This window comes from Mixophyes fleayi, chromosome 11, assembly GCF_038048845.1.
Source record: "Mixophyes fleayi isolate aMixFle1 chromosome 11, aMixFle1.hap1, whole genome shotgun sequence".
NCBI lineage: Eukaryota > Metazoa > Chordata > Amphibia > Anura > Limnodynastidae > Mixophyes > Mixophyes fleayi.
Window position 1 is genome coordinate 40,555,639 of NC_134412.1, and position 20,414 is coordinate 40,576,052.

Consider the following 20,414-nt stretch of genomic DNA (forward strand, 5'->3'; position numbering starts at 1 on the left):
CACGAGTACGCAAACTGCGGTTTGTGGCAGGTAATGGTTAGAAGCGGTTTCCTGCCAAAATAGCGGTGATATACTGTTTGTTTATTTGATAAGTTATCAGATCTTGGAGCTGGTAGAGGCTAGTCTCCGTGACAGTTGATTACATACATATTTACCCCTTGTCTTAATTTATAGTAGAGCACCTTTTGCTGCAATTACCGCTGCAATTCTACTGGGTAAGTCTCTATCAACTTTGCACATCCTCTAAGATTTATCTATATATTGTACCATTAATTTTATTGCGCTCTATTTTGGCTAGTTTTCCAGTCCAGGAAGCAGAGAAGCATTGCCATAGCATTATGCTACTCTCACCATACCTTACTGCAGGTATAGTTTGGAAATTAGCTAATGCAAGGCAACTCAGACATATATTTGTTGTGAAACCAGTTATAGCTCTTTGATTGTTCATAGGGTCACTCCAATAAATTAATTATGTGACCTCTAGATGTAGCGAATTACACTAGGGTTTATTTAGGTATTTCTGATGAAGTGCGCTTTTAAGCTTGCATCAAATATAGCTTTTAAGCCAAAACATTCAATATTGGTATCATCATATCATACAATCTTCCTCTACTGGTTATGTGGGTCTCCCACATGCTTTTAGCTATCAGACCCTCAAGTGTGCTCTCTTGTAGAATTAGATTGGGGGGGTGTTATCTGTTTAGAGCCAGTACACATTGAAAGTATACTTCTGAAAGTTGACATATTCAGACCTTAATGGGAGCTAGTGTGAAGCAAGCTGTGTGGGTGGTCTAGCCACTTCAGACAAATGAGCCACACATGTGACATGACAATTACTAGATTACTCAATGTGATTAGTTCAGAATACCCCAACTAAATTTGGAACTTTCATTACAATGCAGCCATATACTTTATTGAATCAAATAAACAGAATATGGAATATTTGAATATGCTTTTATTTTGCTTTAGAACCATATTTCGTGTTTGTGTTAACACTGTTCCCCATCATCATCTACTTCTATGCCTCGTTCCTCCTCCTTCACTGCACCCTGCAGATCAGTAATGCTGCCTATATCCACAAAGTTGGGGCTTCCAAATCCCTTGTGCCAGTTCAATGGGTCTTCAAGAGAACCACTGACAGAGAAGATGTACTTCTCCCAGAGGAATCGCACCATCTCAGAGTCTAAGAAAGGGTTGCATTCTTGTACATTTTTTTCAAAGATCCTTCGACGGTACTTAAATTCCAGGATTGTTTTGGTGTAAGTGTTAAGAGTGAGAACTGAGGCAGACATGCATAATGTGAAGGATAGCCAGGCCAGACTGTTGGAGACAAGAAAACAAATAAAATTGTCAGGAATTTAGTTTACTTACACAAATAGTTTTTTGGGTGGAAATTATTTAGAGTGCTGTATTTAATTGAAATTTTTGGAGTTAGAATTACAATTTTAGCACAGCCCTGCAAAAATGAGTAGTATTTTTAGAGACCTAGACTAACTGTTGTTGTAAATGTTTTAAGATATACTAACTATATTAAAAATCCTTGTATCCCCTAAACTTTTGTCTCTCGCTGCTTCTTTCTCTATACCTTTCCTCCTCACTCTCGTATGTACCTCATTAAATCCTGCTCAACCAAACTCTCACCATCCCCCCTACTTCTCTCCACCTTCCCTCCGCTCAGGTACTCTGCTTCTTTTGATTTGTCTTTCTGCCACCCCAGACCACTTCTTTTGATACTTTCTATCCCTTTTACCCACCACTCAGCCACCTACTCTTGCCACAATAAACTTTTTACCCATAATTCCTCCTCTCACTTTGTCATCCCCCTCCTTGGTATTTGTCCTGGCCGCAAGGGACATATCTGCTAATCTTGGACCCCATATTATCCCCATCTTCTGCCCCCACTCTTCTCTTTTGTCCCCGCATGTCCCAAGCTTTCTTACGTATGTCTCTGATTTGACAGAACCAAAATTAGGTGACGGTGTTGGCATCACATTTTACTGCTTCATCTTTCAGGTCACTTTCTGAGCACTCTGTCTCCTTTTCCTTCTAGGTCCACCCTGTCCTTTTCCAATGCACTTTCATGTTGCAGTCATCTATAATACCCCCAGTTCTGTCTTCAGATTCCTTGATAACTTTGGTGTCTGGGTCACTCACATCCTATTCTCTGACTTACCTTCCCCATCATAGGTGATTTCAATATTGCTATTGATAACCACATTGACACCAAATTTCTCTTACTTTGACCTCTCACAGTGATCTTCCTCTCTCACCCACTGCAAAGGTTAATCCGTTGATCTCATCTTCTTGTGTCTCTGTTCTATCTCTGAGTTGTTCAACTGACCCTTCCTGGCCACACACTTCTTTCCTTTAGCCTATCCCCACCTCTTGTACCTCTCCTATCACCCAACTCCTAGTTTTCTCCCTCTAAAATCACATTCTCACCTCAGCCCTAGACAAGGCTGCTGCTGCCACCGCTCACAGCCTCTGGCACTCTAAACCCCAGCAGTGGCACTCATAACAGATTGATTATACGCAAAAGTACTCACATACCACTGAGCATTGCTGGAAGAAATCTTACTGTAACAATGACTTCCTCTACTTTAAATGTATTCCTTCTTCTTACAGCTTTTTCACTAAACAATCTCTCTCTTGTTTGAATCCAGTTATCCAATCCCCATCACCTCTTTGCCTTCTTCAAATCCTTCTCTGCTATTCTCCCTTCCTTCTTTACAGCGTCTGTCTTTACCACCTCTAAAATTGACACTATCCATTAAAAAATCTCATCCTGACATCTGCTTTATGCATAATTTACCTTCTACCCAGCCTTCCATCTGTCCCCCATCCACCTATGTCTTAGGATGAAGTCTGCACTCTTCTGCTGTCATCTTCTCCCCCTCTACCTGCTCCCTTGACCACATCACCTCTCACTTTCCCTGCTATTACCTGCATACAGCTAGCCCACCTCTTTAAGGTATTCCTTATTTTTTGGAATATTACCTTCAGTCTTTAAACACACTCTCACCTATCCTCCCAAAAAAACTTATGTTGACCCATCCTCTCCCTTCAACTACTGACCAATTTATCTAGTCCCATTAGCCTCCAAACTTCTCAAGCAGCCTGACTGTAACAATTTCAGCCTTTTCGCCTCTCACTCCCTCCTTGTCCCTCTGCAATCTAGTTTACATCCCCTTCACTCCACCAAGACTGCCCTCAGTAATGTCACCAGTGATCAAACAGTTTGTCTCCTAAGAGTTATTCACTCAATGCTCATCCTTCTGGATCTATCTGCACACTTTCTACACACTGTTCACACCATTGGCCTTTGTGGCACAGTTCTCTCTTGGTTTGCTTCCTACCTCTCAAACAGGGTTGGGTACGTGTCCCCGACTACCACAACGCTGACAGCGACTTATCCCAGTTGAGAAGAGCAAAGCTGTTAATCATGAAAGAATGTTAAGACTGATGGTTTGAAATCACTAGCTGCCAGAATTGCAAGGAATGAAGAAGCCGGCACACAGAAAGTCACATGAATTTCTGGGACGATTCTATTATTAGGGGTGTTAAGGGAGTAATGCAAAGAGGCAGCAAATGTAGAAAATAGAAGGCTTGTTATAAAATATTGTACATCCGGCGCCTCGCTGCATTACTCTCTTAAGACCCCTAATGATAGTATAGTCTCAGAAAGTCACGTGACTTTCTGTGTGCAGGCTTCTTCATTCCTCACGATTCTGGCATCTAGTGATTTGAAAGCTTCAGTCTTAACATTCTTTCGTTATTGACAGCTTTGCCCTTCTCAAGTCAGGTAAGTTGTTGGTGGTGTGGTAGTCGTGTTAGTGACTACCACCACTCCAACCACTCCTTTTCCGTTTCTACCTCACTAATGAACTTCTTCAGTCTCCAACACCACCTTTAAGCTAATGACACCAAAATCTACCTCTTTTACCTGACCTCTTCCCTTCTCTCCTTTCTCAAGTGTCCAACTACTACTTCCTCATGAATGTCCCAACGCTACTACTTTTAATTTTGTGCAAATGCATTTACTTTCCCCCCACATATTGAGTAAGTACTAACACCTTACACGACTTTCCATTGCATTCTTCTGTTGTGCAATTATTTGAAATTACTTAACATTTCAATCTGTTAACTAGCTTACCAGCCCCATTCACCTCTGCTGCCTTCTTGCAATCTTTGAAGACAGCTGCCTGATAATTACCAAATAATTGGTAATGCTGTTATCCCTTCTAATGGGGATATTTGCAGTGATATTTGCTGTTGAACACATTAAAGAATCCAGTCAGAACTGTTTTAAAAGAACAATGTATTGTGCTTTTATATATCACTATCTTAGCACCTGGTTACTACATACCCAAAAGACCAGCCATAATACCATGTCTGTGGTCTCCAGTCCTTGGGGCCAAGGTTTACAGTAACCTGGAAAACGGTCATGTACATCATATGGGCTACCATGCCAAGTAGTCCTAGTAAATAAAGAATGTGTTTAGTTATCTTCTATAAATATGTACACATTTGTACTTTAGTATTTCTGGGTTTTTTTTTTATTCAACAACGTTTTATTGAGTAGTAGAGGACAAATATAACAGTCCATATGTTTTAAAGTAAAATGAATAACAAAAAAACAACAAAAACTATGGGATGTAACAAAGGTCATATGAATTCTGGTGGTTCAACATGTTTGACAAATCATGTAAGCAAGAAACAGCAGGGTTGGCATTGTGATGGGCATAAGTAGCAATAGAGGGCAATCTAGTCACTTCTTCCATATCTTATTGAATGTATCAGGGCAGCCTCTGCCTGAAACTCAGTTTATTATAGGTTAGTGTGGTACAGTGGCGGATCCAGGGGGGGGTCGCCCCCCCTAGCAGACACTTGCTGCCGACGGCTGCACAGTTTAAAACACAATCAGAGCAGCCGGGCAGCACACTGTCCCTGCCTGTCACGGCTGGACAGACCTGCACATAGTGTGCAGCCGTCGGCAGCCTAAGATGTTAGAAAGGGGTGGGGCCTAAATCGCCCCCCCCCCCTAAATCGCCCCGGGTACAGCATTTTTCTAGATCCGCCCCTGGTGTGGTATTAATAAACTTCATCTATTGTGCAAAATTAGATGGACTTGGGTTGATCCATCTTAAAAATATGGCCTTGCGGACATAGAAAAGCAGCTTGTGGCGCAAGGAAGTGTAAGGGGTAGAGCCCCAATGGGGCGGGGACTGATGTGAGTGAGTTCTCTGTACAGCGCTGCGGAATTAGTGGCGCCATATAAATAAATGATGATGATGATGATGATATAGTGGTATACTCTGGAATTAAGGGGTCTGAGTACCTCATAAGATTAAAAAGAAAGTTTAGTAGTTGGAGCAGTCCAAGTGTATGAAAGCACCTGAGAAATAGTCTTTGTAGTTTGGGAGGGCAAGGATTTTGCAAAGCCGAAATTCAAAGTGTCACTCCTCTTTTTCACTATATTAGAATATATATTCAGCTTATGGATGTAGTTTGGGGTAATATATATATAAGGGATTGGTGGAATACATATAATATTTTAGGAATTACATTTTGAACAAGTTGACCTTTTCAGTAAGCGACCAAGGAAATATGAATCATGTGGCAGCCTTATCAGTTAGCAACCTGAGCAGAGATGCTGTACTATGGGGGAGGAAGTCTTGGGTTTGTGGGAGACCACCAACCCAGCTAAGTAAAAGTGGATACTCATTGCAAAAAAAGAACTGAGGGAGGGTAGCAGTGCTTATCAGGTTCATTATAAAAGATGTTTTACTTAGACCAATTGATGGAAAGGTCTGAGTATTATCCAGTTTTGTGGGTTACTGTAAGGAACCATTAAATACAATACAAAACAAGTAAGAATATGATCATTTCATCAACGTAAAGGCCCACCTTCTCCTACAAAGAGCCTCTACACAATCCCATAATGAGAGGTTTGGTACATATTGTGGCGACTAGGGGTTCAGCAGCAATGGCCTACTAGGGGGTTAGAGAATGAATATCTCTGGTGGGTGCCTCTGGTCTGTCTGCAAGGGGCATATATACAGTCAATGGTGCAGACTCTGGTCAGTGGGCTGGGTAACAGTAAGTGTATCCAGCACTATAAATTATTTCTGAAGCCAAATTTAGTTAGAGAGATCTTAGAGTATGACCACTGCATTGAATTATTATTATTAATTTTTATTTATAGGGCGCCACAATGTATCCGTAGCGCCGTACAAGGACAAACAATGGCACAGTACAAGGTGAAACAGCACAGTACAAGTAACAGTAATCACTATAACTCTGGGGGCTCAGGCACAGCATGAAAGGGAGGGAGGGAGGGGAAAAGTGAGTACAGGCAGGTAACTATGGCCCAAGAGGGTGGGCACGGATGACAGGTTGAGTGAGAGTCACTGAGGGGAGCGGAGAGAAGCGAGAGGAGACAGAGGGCAGAGGGACTGAGAGGAGGTGAGCTGAGTAGCTGGAGAGCGCAGTTAAAAGTGATGGAAACAGAAGGTAGGAGAGCCCTGCTCAAAGGAGCGAACAATCTAAAGGGAGGGGAAGACAGACAGACACATGGATGAGACGGAGAGACTGGGGAAACGGAGTCGGAGTCGAGGAATTGAGACCTGAGACCCTACAACATGTATCCTTATGTGAGCACTGTATGTTCTAATTGATCCTATAGATGTTCAAATATGTTGGGTTGGCAGGTATAAAGCATATATGGCCTGGGTGAATTATGTGAGAAAGAAGTGAATCTAACCCAATTACTAGAACCTTTGCCAGAATTTGATTGACTACTGTGAGAGAAATAGTGCATTATAAGTCACAGACAGAGGGATCCTTTCCTTATCTATCTATCGCCATAAACAGGGGAAAAAAAAGATTAGAAAAGATTGTAACAACCATTTAGTTTAACATAGCAAGTCTAAAACCAAAATTGCAACTTTTATATTTTAAACTTTTTGTCCTGTATCAGGTAAACATAGGGCAGTGTCCAAAACATTTGGGCTCTGTCTTCAGCTGTCTGTAACGGAGTAACAAGATAATATTCTTTTAATTTTTACTTTTTAAAAGATCCACACAATTGGTGACTGAAAATGGTATTTTACCTTCATGCTTCACCTAAATGTAATTATATATATCAATTATTCACAGTTTAGATGGCTTTTCTACTTTAAATTATATTCATTATTACTCTTTAATTTTGTAACTCATTGTTCACTTGTTTTTTTTTACATACCACTATGAAATTGTATAAAATATGTACACTATGTTCTGAAATGAGGAACTGTATGATAATACATTGAAAGCAGACTTTAAAATGTATTGCTATTATACTGTATGTATTGGAAAATACCATAACTGCTGTGTTCCAATAATCACACTAATAGTGTTGAATATAATGTAATTACCTGTTACAAAACAAACACATTAATTACCTACCTGAGAGGACTGTAATAATTGCAGCAAATGCATTGATTTTCAGGCCATCTATGAAGTTACTGGAGGAGAAAAAATCTAAGCACATAAGCAGAAAACCAAGGCTTAGCAGGATAATGTATAGGAACTCTGATATCACTGACAACCAGAGTACACCTGTAACATACAGAAATAGGGATTTCATTATTTTACAGAACTTAGTACTCTGTTAAATCCAGAACTCTCATCCCTTATACTCCTTCCCATATATAATGCCATTTGCAGTGAAATGAGCTTACATACTAATTTTACCCATATTATTTCATACCTGGATTGACTTGAATTAACACAATCAGCTGATAATTTAAATCTTAAAGGAATAGTTAGGTAATTAAGTAGGCAGGATGAGCCTACCACAGAAGGGGTATGGCTTATAGTGACAGCTATGACATTTGTTGTGCAAAACCTCAAGGTTAATTAAATATCAATTCCTCCAAGTCTGAAATTTCCAGATATAATGATGTGTAAACTATGACAGATGTTAATGTGTAACTACTACATGACCCTCTAAAGAAGAAACTGATAAGAATACGTTTTGCAACTTAAACATTTTTCTGCTGCATATTTAACACCGCTATCTGCAGGAGAATACAAATCATATGTATTGAGTATAGCCATAACATTGCTCCTGCCACTAGTTCAGAGTAATTTGCTATAACAGTCCTTTGAAGGCATTAAAAGAAGCTGATTTTGGAAACATTATGCCTTAGTGCTTCAGAGACGCTAATATCAAGCGGTGTGTTGAACAAAAAAATAACAATGACTTGCAGTGCTTCTTATTATCAATTGTCAATAAAAAACAAAAAAACCCTGATATGGCGCCAATATAATATAATTGCTATGTAGCTTAAGATACTGGATTAAATATAAGATCACAGTACCAATGAGAAATAGTAATATTCATATAAGACAGAGGCCAAGCTGCTGCAAAAAAACGATGGCTGCGTCCACCCACAAACTAACAATAAAATAATTGCAAATGCAGCGCTACAGACCTGTCTGTCTAAGAGATTGCATATAGAAATTGGGTAAAACCAAAAATCACGAATGGACTAATATATAAATTTATTACATGGAAATCATAACCACATGTATAAAATACCTATTAATGCTCATTCACAACATTAAGGTAGGAAGACACTAAGGGCTAGATTTACTAAGCAGCGGGTTTGAAAAAGTGGGGCTGTTGCCTATAGCAACCAATCAGATTCTAGCTGTCATTTTGTAGACGGTACAAAATAAATGAAAGCTAGAATCTGATTGGTTGCTATAGGCAACATCCCCACTTTTTCAAACCCGCAGCTTAGTAAATCTAGCCCTAAGTATGAACTCAGTCACTGTGCACTGTGACAAAAAATCAAAATATAAAAAATAAATATAAAAAACGTTGCTCATGAGATGTAAATAAAAACCACAGCGCTACTAAATGGTATAGTTATGACAGCTGTCCAGGTGTAGCCAATATTGCAGTATACACTGTGAAATATAATATTCCAAGAGCTTTTGAAGTGACCTCTCCACAAAAACAATGCTGGTATTAGCGGTGGATAGCAATAAACATTGGAGAAATATCCCACTTTGATAGATGATGATGTCCTGATAACTGTATATAGCTCTATCTGAGCATAGATAATATGAAGTCAGAGCTCCAAATGCCATCGTATTTTATGTTCCAAAAGTTCTACTCCATACCCCCAATGCTGAACAGTCCAAACGTGAGTAAATAAAGGTATTTGTACTCACTATCTCTGTCCGAAATGTAGTGAGCCGCTCCACTCCCACCTTCAGTAGTAGCTCCGGCGGAGATCTCTCTCTTAGATCGTATTGGATAAACAATGATAATGGAATTGCAAATCCTACCTGGAGCGGGTCTGTGACTCACAAACACCTTAGGTATATTGGTCCAACTAAAGCAAAAACTTGAATATGTGCGGGCGATTAGCCGATTTTCCAAACCTAGCGTATTCGTGGTTCCCAGCCGAGTAATGTCGGACACCGCACACAGTTTCTGATGATCGATTCCAGCTGTACACCGGGGTTAGGAGGAAGAAGGTAACAGGCACTCTCTTGATAAGACCAATTGGGATAGGAAATATATCTCCATGTGCAAATACACAAAATCGACAATATTAGCCTGCAACTAAAAACAAAAACGATGATAAGCAAAAATAGGAAAGTTGGCTCAGTATCCCTAACGCGTTTCATTACGAAATGTAACTTCCTCAGAGGGAATATCTAGCGAATATTTGCTTTAGTTGGACCAATATACCTAAGGTGTTTGTGAGTCACAGACCCGCTCCAGGTAGGATTTGCAATTCCATTATCATTGTTCATCCAATACGATCTAAGAGAGAGATCTCCGCCGGAGCTACTTCTGAAGGTGGGAGTGGAGCGGCTCAATACATTTCGGACAGAGATAGTGAGTACAAATACCTTTATTTACTCACGTTTGGACTGTTCAGCATTGGGGGTATGGAGTAGAACTTTTGGAACATAAAATACAATGGCATTTGGAGCTCTGACTTCATATTATCTATGCTCAGATAGAGCTATATACAGCTATCAGGACATCATCATCTATCAAAGTGGGATATTTCTCCAGTGTTTATTGCTATCCACCGCTAATACCAGCATTGTTTTTGTGGGGAGGTCACCTCAAAAGCTCTTGGAAGTGTATACTGCAATATTGGCTACACCAGGACAGCTATCATAACTATACCATTTAGTAGCACTGTGGTTTTTATTTACATCTCATGAGCAACGTTTTTTATATTTATTTTTTATATTTTGTTTTTTTGTCACAGTGCACGGTGACTGAGTTCATACTTAGTGTCTTCCTACCTTAATGTCGTGAATGAGCATTAATAGGTATTTTATACATGTGGTTATGATTTACATGTAATAAATTAATATATTAGTCCATTCGTGATTTTTGGTTTTACCCAATTTCTATATGCAATCTCTTAGAGAGACAGGTCTGTAGCGCTGCATTTGCAATTATTATCAATTGTGATATATGATGACAGTAGACTTGACCCTAATATTATTCAAGTTAAATATGCATCTGATCTGTAAACAAGTTTATATTTTGACTTAAACATAACATTACTAACACATGATCAAAGTTTTTTTTTATAGGAACTATCAGTTTATATGCCATTAATATATATATATATCAGGGGAAGCCTGGGCTGGGGGTCTGGGTAGCATATGCCCCCTGCACCATTCCTAAAGTGGACTGTGGTGGCTGGCATTAGCAGTGCTAGGCATGTCCCCTCAGTAACTAGGTTATTCAGGTCACTCATTCTCTGCTGGTGGCACACACTGGGTTGGATAATCCCCCCTGGGCTAAAATTTTCCAGCCAACCAATAACATCTATAAACATGCCATGGTTACATAGTTACAAATTCCAGAAGCTTGCACTGGGTACCTTTTTCAGAATCCGGGGATAATTCAATAAAGCTGCGACATGCCTCTTCTAAAACGAAATACATAAAAAATTAAATGCATACAAGTCGGTTTACTTCTGTTATATGGGTATTATTATTTCTAGTGTGCAATTTACTAGACTAAATTTTTTTTCTAGCACTGTTGATAGCATTTTTTATTAATTTGCTCCTCTCTTGTTTTGGAATCATGGTTACAACTTACTTAGTGATATTTGTATTGATTACCTTACACAATATTAAGTAATGTTATAGACATGAGAATATTTTCATTTCTTCTAAGTTATTTTATAGTCAAAATTTGAAGGTGCTGTATTTAACACTTCATTAGTCAATTACTATTGTATGCTCTGGTTCTAATAGAACTACAAACTGAATTTGCAAGAACAGGTATATTGTGCAGGGATACAGCAAGTTAGACATTCTCATTTCAGCTATTCACAGTGAAATTCTCATTAGATCAAGTTTTTAATTATTTAAGATATTTAATAATTTAAGTTACAAACTGCAGAGCTTAGAGGGAACAGTAAGAGTCTGGTTATAGGTTAAAATCCTCATTTTGTCACAACTGGCATTAATAATGTGTATTTGACATCAACAGGAATCAACGCTTTCTTCTTATTCAGGCGCTAGCTGGCAGAATATTGATGGTGTTGAGTGACTGCACATGGCACAGTCTTACAGACTGCACTAATCTTTCTCCTTCCAAAACATAACATTTTGCTCACTCCTTTGCTTACCCCCTTGGTGTTTTTCACAGGAGAGCCAGAAGCCAGTGTGAAAGTACTTGAAGGAATACTTGTCGTCCCCGGTCTCCCAATTATAGTGAACCACATTCTGATCCATTGTTCCATTGACGTCAGTTAAGTCAGTGTTTGTGGTGGTGCTGTTTAAAGTTAGCACCTGGCAGTTTTTGCTTTTTACCGCTGAAAGACAGGGTGGCTTCACCACTTTGTGTGTCCCCTCACACCAATAACTTGTAAAGAAAGCTGCCACAGAGAAACTCAGAGCCATTAGATTCAGTACCACAGAAAGTAATGATCTGTTCCTTCTGCTTAATTTCATAATGAATGCAGTATTCAAATTGTAATGTATATCCAGAATATTTCAGAATTGATTTGCTCCCACTGATTTATCATATTTTATCACATTGATTTTTAATTTTATGGATTTGTATTGTTTTTATAATCCATCGTCTATTCACTGTTTGACGTGGTCATTTTCCCTGTTTGTGTTTACATCAATAGTCTGCTGGTAAGATTGTGCTCATGTATATTTTTCACAATGAACATTTTAGATTGGTTTAAAATTGTATACATATGTTGCTGATTGTATATCTCAAGAAAAAAATTAATGCGTGAAATTTGAAGAACATAAGAGTTTTAGAATTTTAACTCAATGTTAAATGTAAAACAAACATAGCAGTCCAAACTCAGCCCCATGGACATTTTGGACAAGGTTACAAATGGATGGCTGCTTTTTGATAGCTGTCTTTCATTTGATTGCCGTCAGTGTAGATTTTCTGAAACAGATACACATATGATACATCAGTGTCAGTATTAAAGTGGAAATACACCCTATTTATAACTAGGGTTCAATTTCTCTTTTTTTATTATTATTATTATTATTATTAATAATATCCATTAAATCTTAGATAGGTAACAACTTTATTATATTATAGATTGAATGTTATTACACTTATCCTTTATTTATATGCTGATATACTACCCAGCACTTTATTTGAGGGAATCATAATACAAACAAATTATGTACAATGACAAGAAACAGAAGATATCACCCTACCCAAATGAGATTACAACTTAAAAAGTGCCGGGAACAATTGATAAGGTACCAGAATAAATGATTCAGCTGATTGTGGGGGGTCTGTGTGTGGCTACTGCAAGGAAAGAGCATTATCAGACACCAAAATTCAAGCAGCCAATGGTGATTGCCAATTTTGTGCTGTAGCAGGTAGTGTGGAATGGTTGGAATGAGGGCACACAGTGGAAGGTGGAGATATGAAAGATTAATTAATTTGTTATTGTAGAAATATGAAGACATTTAGCTGCTGGCAACTGCTCAGGTTCTAGAAAGGAGAAAGCGTTTATTCTGCATTAGAACTCCTCTGGTTATCCTCTAGATCAAAGTAGCTGTGAGTCCACTATCGGAGCACTTTCTACCATGCTCAATTTAACTCCCTTTTTTATTCCCTGTAGGGGACATATCTTTCAGACAATCGTACATGGATGTTCCACAAAAGAGATGTGTGAACCTGCCAGCCAAGTGGCGGATCTTGGGAACATGGTTGTTCACGCTGAAAGCACAAGTGCCAACAGTGGTGTTTATGTCCATCAAAGTCTGTTTCCGCTGATTATTTCTATCTGTCTATTTTGTATACTTGTGTGCTGAAGCCGAAAAATGTCAACTTCTGAAACCTTCATATAGTACTTTTAGCTTTTGCATTGCTTTCAATGTACATACGGTGCATGTATGTAGAAGATGTGATTATAACACTGAGTTTTGTTCTATTGCTAAGCAAACTTTTCCTAAATCGAAATGTGTACACGTTGCATTGGTTTGAACAATATCAATAGGTTTGTTAATCAAGAAATGGGGTATTCTTGTGACTAATTGCCAGAGTAGCATCAAAGAGTGATTATTGAATGTATGGATATAACAAGTATTAAATTGTCTGCTAATGCTAGGTGATTTTGTTAAGCTTACATGCCCCGGCTAATTTAAGGAAACAAAATGCATCATGTCAAGTGTGTTTTATGAAGTGTAATATTGAAATGCCATGCAATACATTCTTCTGTCACCAGATTGAACTGTTACAGAATAGTACTACAGTATATGCGTGGGGATAAAATTAGCAGCAAAGTGTATCTGCAACGTCCGTGAGATACTTGCGGCAGAAATGACTCCGAAATCTCCGCTCATATTTCCTCGCATCCCATAGAGGTGCGCCACATCACCGGCAATTGAATTCCCCCTTACATATCAGATGAATAAAAAGTGAGTAAGTAATTATTGTATTGACATTATTAGGGGGACTGAATGGAGGTAAATATTAGTAATGCAGAAAAAATGCATGTGGTTGAACAGCAGAGAACTGAAATTGATTGACCACTTTTGGAGGTACTTACCACTGAATACCAGGAACACCCCACAAGACCTGCTGTTTTGGAGATGCTCTGACTCAATCGTCTAGCCATCACAATTTGGCCCTTGTCAAAGCCACTCAGATCCTTACGCTTGACCATTTTTCCTGCTTCCAACACATCAACTTCAAGAACTGACTGTTCACTTGCTGCCTAATATATCCCACCCCTTGACAGGTGCCATTGTAATGAGATAATCAATATTATGCACTTCACTTGTCAGTGGCTTTATTCTTGTGGCTGATCGGTGTATAAATGAATAATATTAAATAAATCTTCCTCAGTAGAACACCTACCTCTTGCTCAGTAAACCCTTATTCTTTGGCAGAAAGCTAGGTGCACTTTGGCAAATTGAAGCGTACAGCACCTCCAAAAAGGATTTGGCACTGTTCCTTGGCCGTTTTGTGCTTTGTAAGCGAGGCCCTGTTACTTACAGAAACACAGATCCCCAGGTCTATCTATTGCATCTTTAGCACTAGGGTACACAAAGGGACTAATATAGTGTGGGCAACAAAACCAGACACTGTCACAAATATATATACATAATTACCAAGCTTTCTATTGGCAAAATTAACAAATGTTTTGAAAAAACCTGAACCGTAGTTTATTGAACTGAGTCGTTTGAACGATATGAACTATAAAAGATCCTACAAAATATAAACATGTACAAACTGCTTTGCTCATCTCTAACAACAACAACAACCTTCCATCAGCTTAAAATTGTAATTACTTCAATACCAAACTTTGGAGTATTTTTTACCATCTGCTTGTTTTCCTTCCCCTTTTCTGTCAGAATTGAGTAATCTTATCCAGACACCGCCTTTAAAAATTCAATTAGAACACAGAGTGAAAAGTATAAAATGTCTCAAATATTTCTATCCTGGAGCGTGTAAACATGACACACTCCATTCTGCTGTTCACCTGCATCCTATCAACTCTCACAGCTACTGGTAAGTAATTAACGACATGGTACTTAGGACTCATTTTACTATATTATTACTACTCTTTATTGATATAGTGCATACACATACTATATATTATGCAGTACTGTACAATCAGACTATCAGGGGCAAACGCAGGATTTGTAGAGGGGGGTTTCCACACCATGCTGCCAGTGGCCTTGACCAGCGTGACGGGGCGTGGCTATAATATTAGACAGTGCTTGGCTGCTCTCCAACTCTTCCTATCCCTATAATATACATGGGCAATGCTGCATGCACTACTGTTAGGTGCACGCAGCTCTCCCTTTTCAGGAGAAGCGGGGGCAGGGTCCAGCCCTCTCAATTATACAGTGCCCCAGGCTTGGAGGGGGGTTTCCAGGCACTAGCAAACCCCCCTTCCCCTCTGTTTGCCTATGACTATGTTTATTCACATCAGTCTCCCTGGTGGTGTTTAAAATCTATTTTCTCTACTACAAACCCACTAGAGTTTTTTTTATTTTTCAAGGGAAGATATACATGCAGTGCCAGGCCCAGCACCACCTCGAAAGAGTGGAACCTGGGAAGCTAAAATGCCTATTTTTGCAGTTCCATGCAATCAGGAATCGTTCATTATGCTATATGTACATAAGGGCTTTGTGCATATGTCATATTTATAGAGTAATCAAACTTATTAATTAGACTGTAAAAAAAACAAAGCAGTTGACTAGGTGACATGTGTTACAATATGAACAGAGAACTAGGAAACACAAGTGTATTCTGTTCAATACTTAATATTATTGTTTTGAGAGGTCGATTAGAAAGTATTAGTATACACTGGAGTATATTGAAAATGGATCCCATTCTGCATAATATCATTCAAGGTAGACCGAATATCATTTTTTAGAAAGACAAAAAGATTTGAAAGACCAAGTATATTGCAATCGATCCTGAAAGGAACAAAGGAAGTGTGGGGAGGGAAATATATTGGTTGCTTTAAATGTGGACATTGTAATGTCTGTAAATTAATGGATCCATTCTCAAAAAAACTTTACAAACATTGTCAATTCCAATAAATTTTAATCAAAGATTTGATCACTTGCGGCTTGAAGTACATAGGCAAGACAAAGCATGTTCTAAAATTGAGAACACAGGAATACGTGGGAAAAATTAAAAATGAAAGATTGAGAGTCACTCTCTAAACATTTTTTGAGTAAACAAAACACCGATCAGAAACACCTTAAATTTAAAGCAATAGAACATGAAACAACAGGAGAAAGAGGTGGGGACCTACAGAAAAAGTTGTCCCAAAGAGAGATGTTTTAGATCTTGCAGCTCAATGTTTTATCCCCAAATGGTTTAAAGGATGGATATGAGATTGCCCCTTTTTTAAACAGATTTGTTTTAAATTGTACATTTAAAAATATATATATTTATTGGATATTTTATGGTCTTATATTAAATTTTATAGTTTGCTTTTTTAATTAATTGCTAAGTGGCTATTTGTTGTAGATATATATTATTATTATTTTTTGACATTTTTATTTATAAAGTTATTAGTGGTTCCTTTTTGGAAATTCAGTTCTTAGGGAAGGGTTTCTTTCAGGTTTAGCTACTGCTTACCATTTCATTAGTCCATGAGCCCCTGTACAATAAGATGTCTAGCTCATACTTGCCAACTCTCCCGGAAAGTCCGGGAGACTCCCGAAATTCGGGTCAGTCTCCCGGACGAGCTGGTATTTCTCCCGGATCCTGGATATCACCAAGAATCGCATCATTTGACGCGATTCTCTGTGAATCACGTCATTTTGAAGGGCAGGAGAGGGTGGGGCGAGGTCAATCGCGTCATTTTGGCCCTGCCCTTTGGCCCTGCCCCCCGCAATGTAAATTCCATTTTCGCGCGGGGGGGGGGACGGGACGGGACGTGACAAAATGATGCAATTGGACCCACCCCGTCCCTTCCCACCCTCCAGTCGCGCCCCCTCTCCCGGAAACTTGTTTCCGGGAGTTGCCAAGTATGGTCTAGCTCCAAATTAAAAACAGTTTCTAGAACTTAGATTTAGGAGAGAAGGAACCATCAAAACCTTCCCAATATGAAATAGAGTAAAGGATAGCAAAGGTCAAGTCTTGCCCTTAACTCAAAGGGAAGGATTGAAACTGCCTGCTTTGTGCTTAGTATTATTAAAAGAATAGTTAGTGCTTCATCTGCAATGTCAGGAGTTTATGGATATTTGCAGATGTAAAGGAGTGATAATTTCATGTTACTAAATTAGAATTTTCTGCATTTGTATATGATATTAATGTATATTTCATGGAATATATTTTTGTTTGACTTGCAGGTTATTCCATATCCTGCATACATTGCATGAAGTCAAATGACACTTATTGTTCAGGACCTGCACTGTCACCCTCCAAGTGATGTCTGCATTTCAGGCCACACAGTATACTCCTTATATGGTATGATTACAAATTATTATTATTATTATTATTATTAAGGATAGCACAGATACTCTGAATGTAATTCAGCAGGTTATAAAAATGGTTTATGTTTTATTTCACAATTAAAGACATAATACTTCAGATTTTAGGCTTTGAAAGCTTTTAGAATGAGGACTATTATATCAATGTGAAGCCTAAGTTCAGCACAATATCCTGCACAGATGGTTGCATAAAACTATATCTAGAATATACACTTTATGGACAAAAGTATTTGAAATTATTGAATTTAGGTCTTTCAATCTGGTGGTAATCGTTAATACGATTACCACTATTCCGACAACCACTTCACCTACAAAACCCCCCCAATAGTTTTAAAAAGTGATTTTAATATTTATAGACTTACCTTTAAAGCGACTCTGCAGATCGCTTTAAAGGTAAGTCTATAAATATTAACATCACTTTTTAAAAATTTCGGATTCTTTTTGTAGGTGAAGTGGGTGTCGGATTTTTCGAAACCGAAAAACCGTACCCAACCCTTTCTATCAGACCCGTTGCCAGAGGTGTATAAAATCAAGCACCTAGCCATGCAGTGTCCATTTGCAAACATTTGTGATACAAAATGGGTCATTCTGAAGAGCTCATTGACTTCAAGTGTGGTACTGTGATAGGATGCTACATTTGCAATAATACGATTCATGAAAGTTCATCCCTGCTGAATATTCCACGGTCAACTGTAAGTGATATTATTAAAAATGGAAGCATTTGGGAACAGCAGCAACTCAGCCACACAGTGGAAGACCATGTAAAATCACAGAGCAGGGTCAACGACTGCTAAGGCAAATGGTGCGTAAAACTCGCCAACACACTGCTGATTCCATAGCTGAAGAGTTCCAAACTTCCACTGGCATTAATGTAAGCACAAAAACTGTTACGGGAGCTTAATGAAATATTTTTCTATGGCCAAACAGCTGCATGCATGCCTCACATCACCAAGACCAATGGCAAGTGTCTGATGGAGTGATGTAAAGCACACAGACACTGGATTGTGGAATGATGAATCACGCTTCTCTGTTTGGCAGTCAGATGGACGAGTCTGGGTTTATCGGATGTTGGGAGAAAATTACCTGCCTGACTGCATTATGCCAACTATGATGTTTGGTGGAGGAAGGATAATGGTATGGGGCTGTTTTTCAGGGTTTGGGCTAGGCCCCTCATCTCCAATGAAGTATTAAGATTAAGCATCTTAATGCTTCACCATACCAAGTCATTTTGGACAATGCCATGCTTCCAACTTTGTAGCAACAGTTTGGGGAAGGCCCTTTTCTATTCCAACATGACTGTGCCCCAGTGCGCAAAGCAAGGACTACAAAGACATGGTTTGATAAGTTTGATGTGGAAGAGCTTGACTGGCCTGCACAGAGCCCTGACCTCAACCACTTTGAACACCTTTGGGATGAACTGGAACAGAGATTACGAGCCAGGTCTTCTTGTCCAACATCAGTGCCTGACCTCATAAATGCTCTACAGAATGAATGGGCACAAATTCCCACAGCAACACTCCAACATGTTGTGTAAAGCCTTCAAAGAAGAGTGGAAGCTGTTATCGCTGCAAAAGGGGGGCCAACTCCATATTAAAGTATATGTATTTGATTACAATATCATTACAGTCCCTGTTGGTGTAATGGTCAAGCATCCGAATACTTTTGTCCATATAGTTTATATTCTGTGCTATGAACAATAAAGCAAAGAAAATTGTTAAGGCTACAGTCACGATAACTTATCAAGCAAACGATGTGTGGAGAGAAAATCTCTGTGTCCATATTTAAGTCCCATTCTGATTTTTCCTCACTTTAACTTAAAACTGTTGTCTTCATTCAGTATCTGCATATATTGCTGTTGTTAGCTATAAAATGAAGCTCAGATAAATAAACTTATTTTAAAGGCATCAACTCTATATATGGAATTATGAACTCCCATTGTAATGATATCATCATCATCTATTTATATAGTGCCACTAATTCCGCAGCGCTGTACAGAGAACTCACTCACATCAGTCCCTGCCCCATTGGGGATTATAGTCTAAAATCCCTAACATACACACACACACACACAAACAGACTAGGGTCAATTTGATAGTAGCCATAATTAGGTATATGGAATGTGGGAGGAAACCGGAGCACCCGGAGGAAACCCGCACAAAAACCGGGAAAATATACAAAACTCCACACAGATAAGGCCATGGTTGGGAATTAAACCCATAACCCCAGTGCTGTGAGGCAGATGAGCTAACTTCTAAGTTAATCATATAGATATTATATATACTGTATCTGTGTATATTTATTTAGTTAGATAAATATAGATATACAAGTATGAAGCTGTGGGCCTCAGGTATCTGTAGTGACTTCTAATATCCAGAGTAATTTACAATAGGGGGTGCATTATTCTTTATAATAAACAAGATTTTCTAATAAAAACCGAAGTGATGACATCAGAACTCACTGATTATACAGATATTATTAATAATATATATATATATATATATATATATATATATATATATATATATATATAACATTACTAGTTTATTATATATAAAGATCGGCATTTATATATAGATTTCTGATATTGGGAAAAAACGGAAATAGAGAGGACAGAAAAGGATGTAGTTTTGGTAGTCATGGAGAGGAAAGATTTTTATCCATAGGAAATTGTACAGTAATAATAGTTTTTTGTTAGATTTAGTTTTCAAATACACAGGGAGTCATCTTCTGTAACACTGTTACAAGCGATAAGGCAAGTCTTGCAGTAAAATTATATACATCTCATGAATATGTTTATTTTTTCAAAAGAATAATAGCAGTAGAATATATGCATTACTTGTATCAATAAAACACATTTAAATATTATTCTTTAAGTAATAAATTGTATTGTGCATAGGCTGTATTTTACCTAAAATAAATATTGACAT

The 20,414-nt window shown here is 38.4% G+C and overlaps 1 protein-coding gene across 3 annotated transcripts in view; it reads right to left on the reverse strand.

Moving 5' to 3' along the window:
• Positions 1–918: 918 nt before the first annotated feature.
• LOC142107933 (germ cell-specific gene 1-like protein) overlaps positions 919–20,414 on the reverse strand; it is a 100,202-nt gene continuing 80,706 nt past the window's right edge. For 2 of the 3 annotated variants that reach the window (XM_075191599.1, XM_075191600.1), the window contains exons 2-6: positions 11,670–12,451; positions 10,914–10,961; positions 7,447–7,599; positions 4,367–4,478; positions 919–1,320 (exon numbers count right to left, since the gene is read on the reverse strand). In XM_075191599.1, the coding sequence (XP_075047700.1) occupies positions 990–1,320; positions 4,367–4,478; positions 7,447–7,599; positions 10,914–10,961; positions 11,670–11,994 (969 nt within the window). In that variant the 5' untranslated portion in view covers positions 11,995–12,451 and the 3' untranslated portion in view covers positions 919–989. The remainder of the gene's footprint in view (positions 1,321–4,366; positions 4,479–7,446; positions 7,600–10,913; positions 10,962–11,669; positions 12,452–20,414) is intronic. The other variant, XM_075191601.1, reaches the window with a different exon arrangement.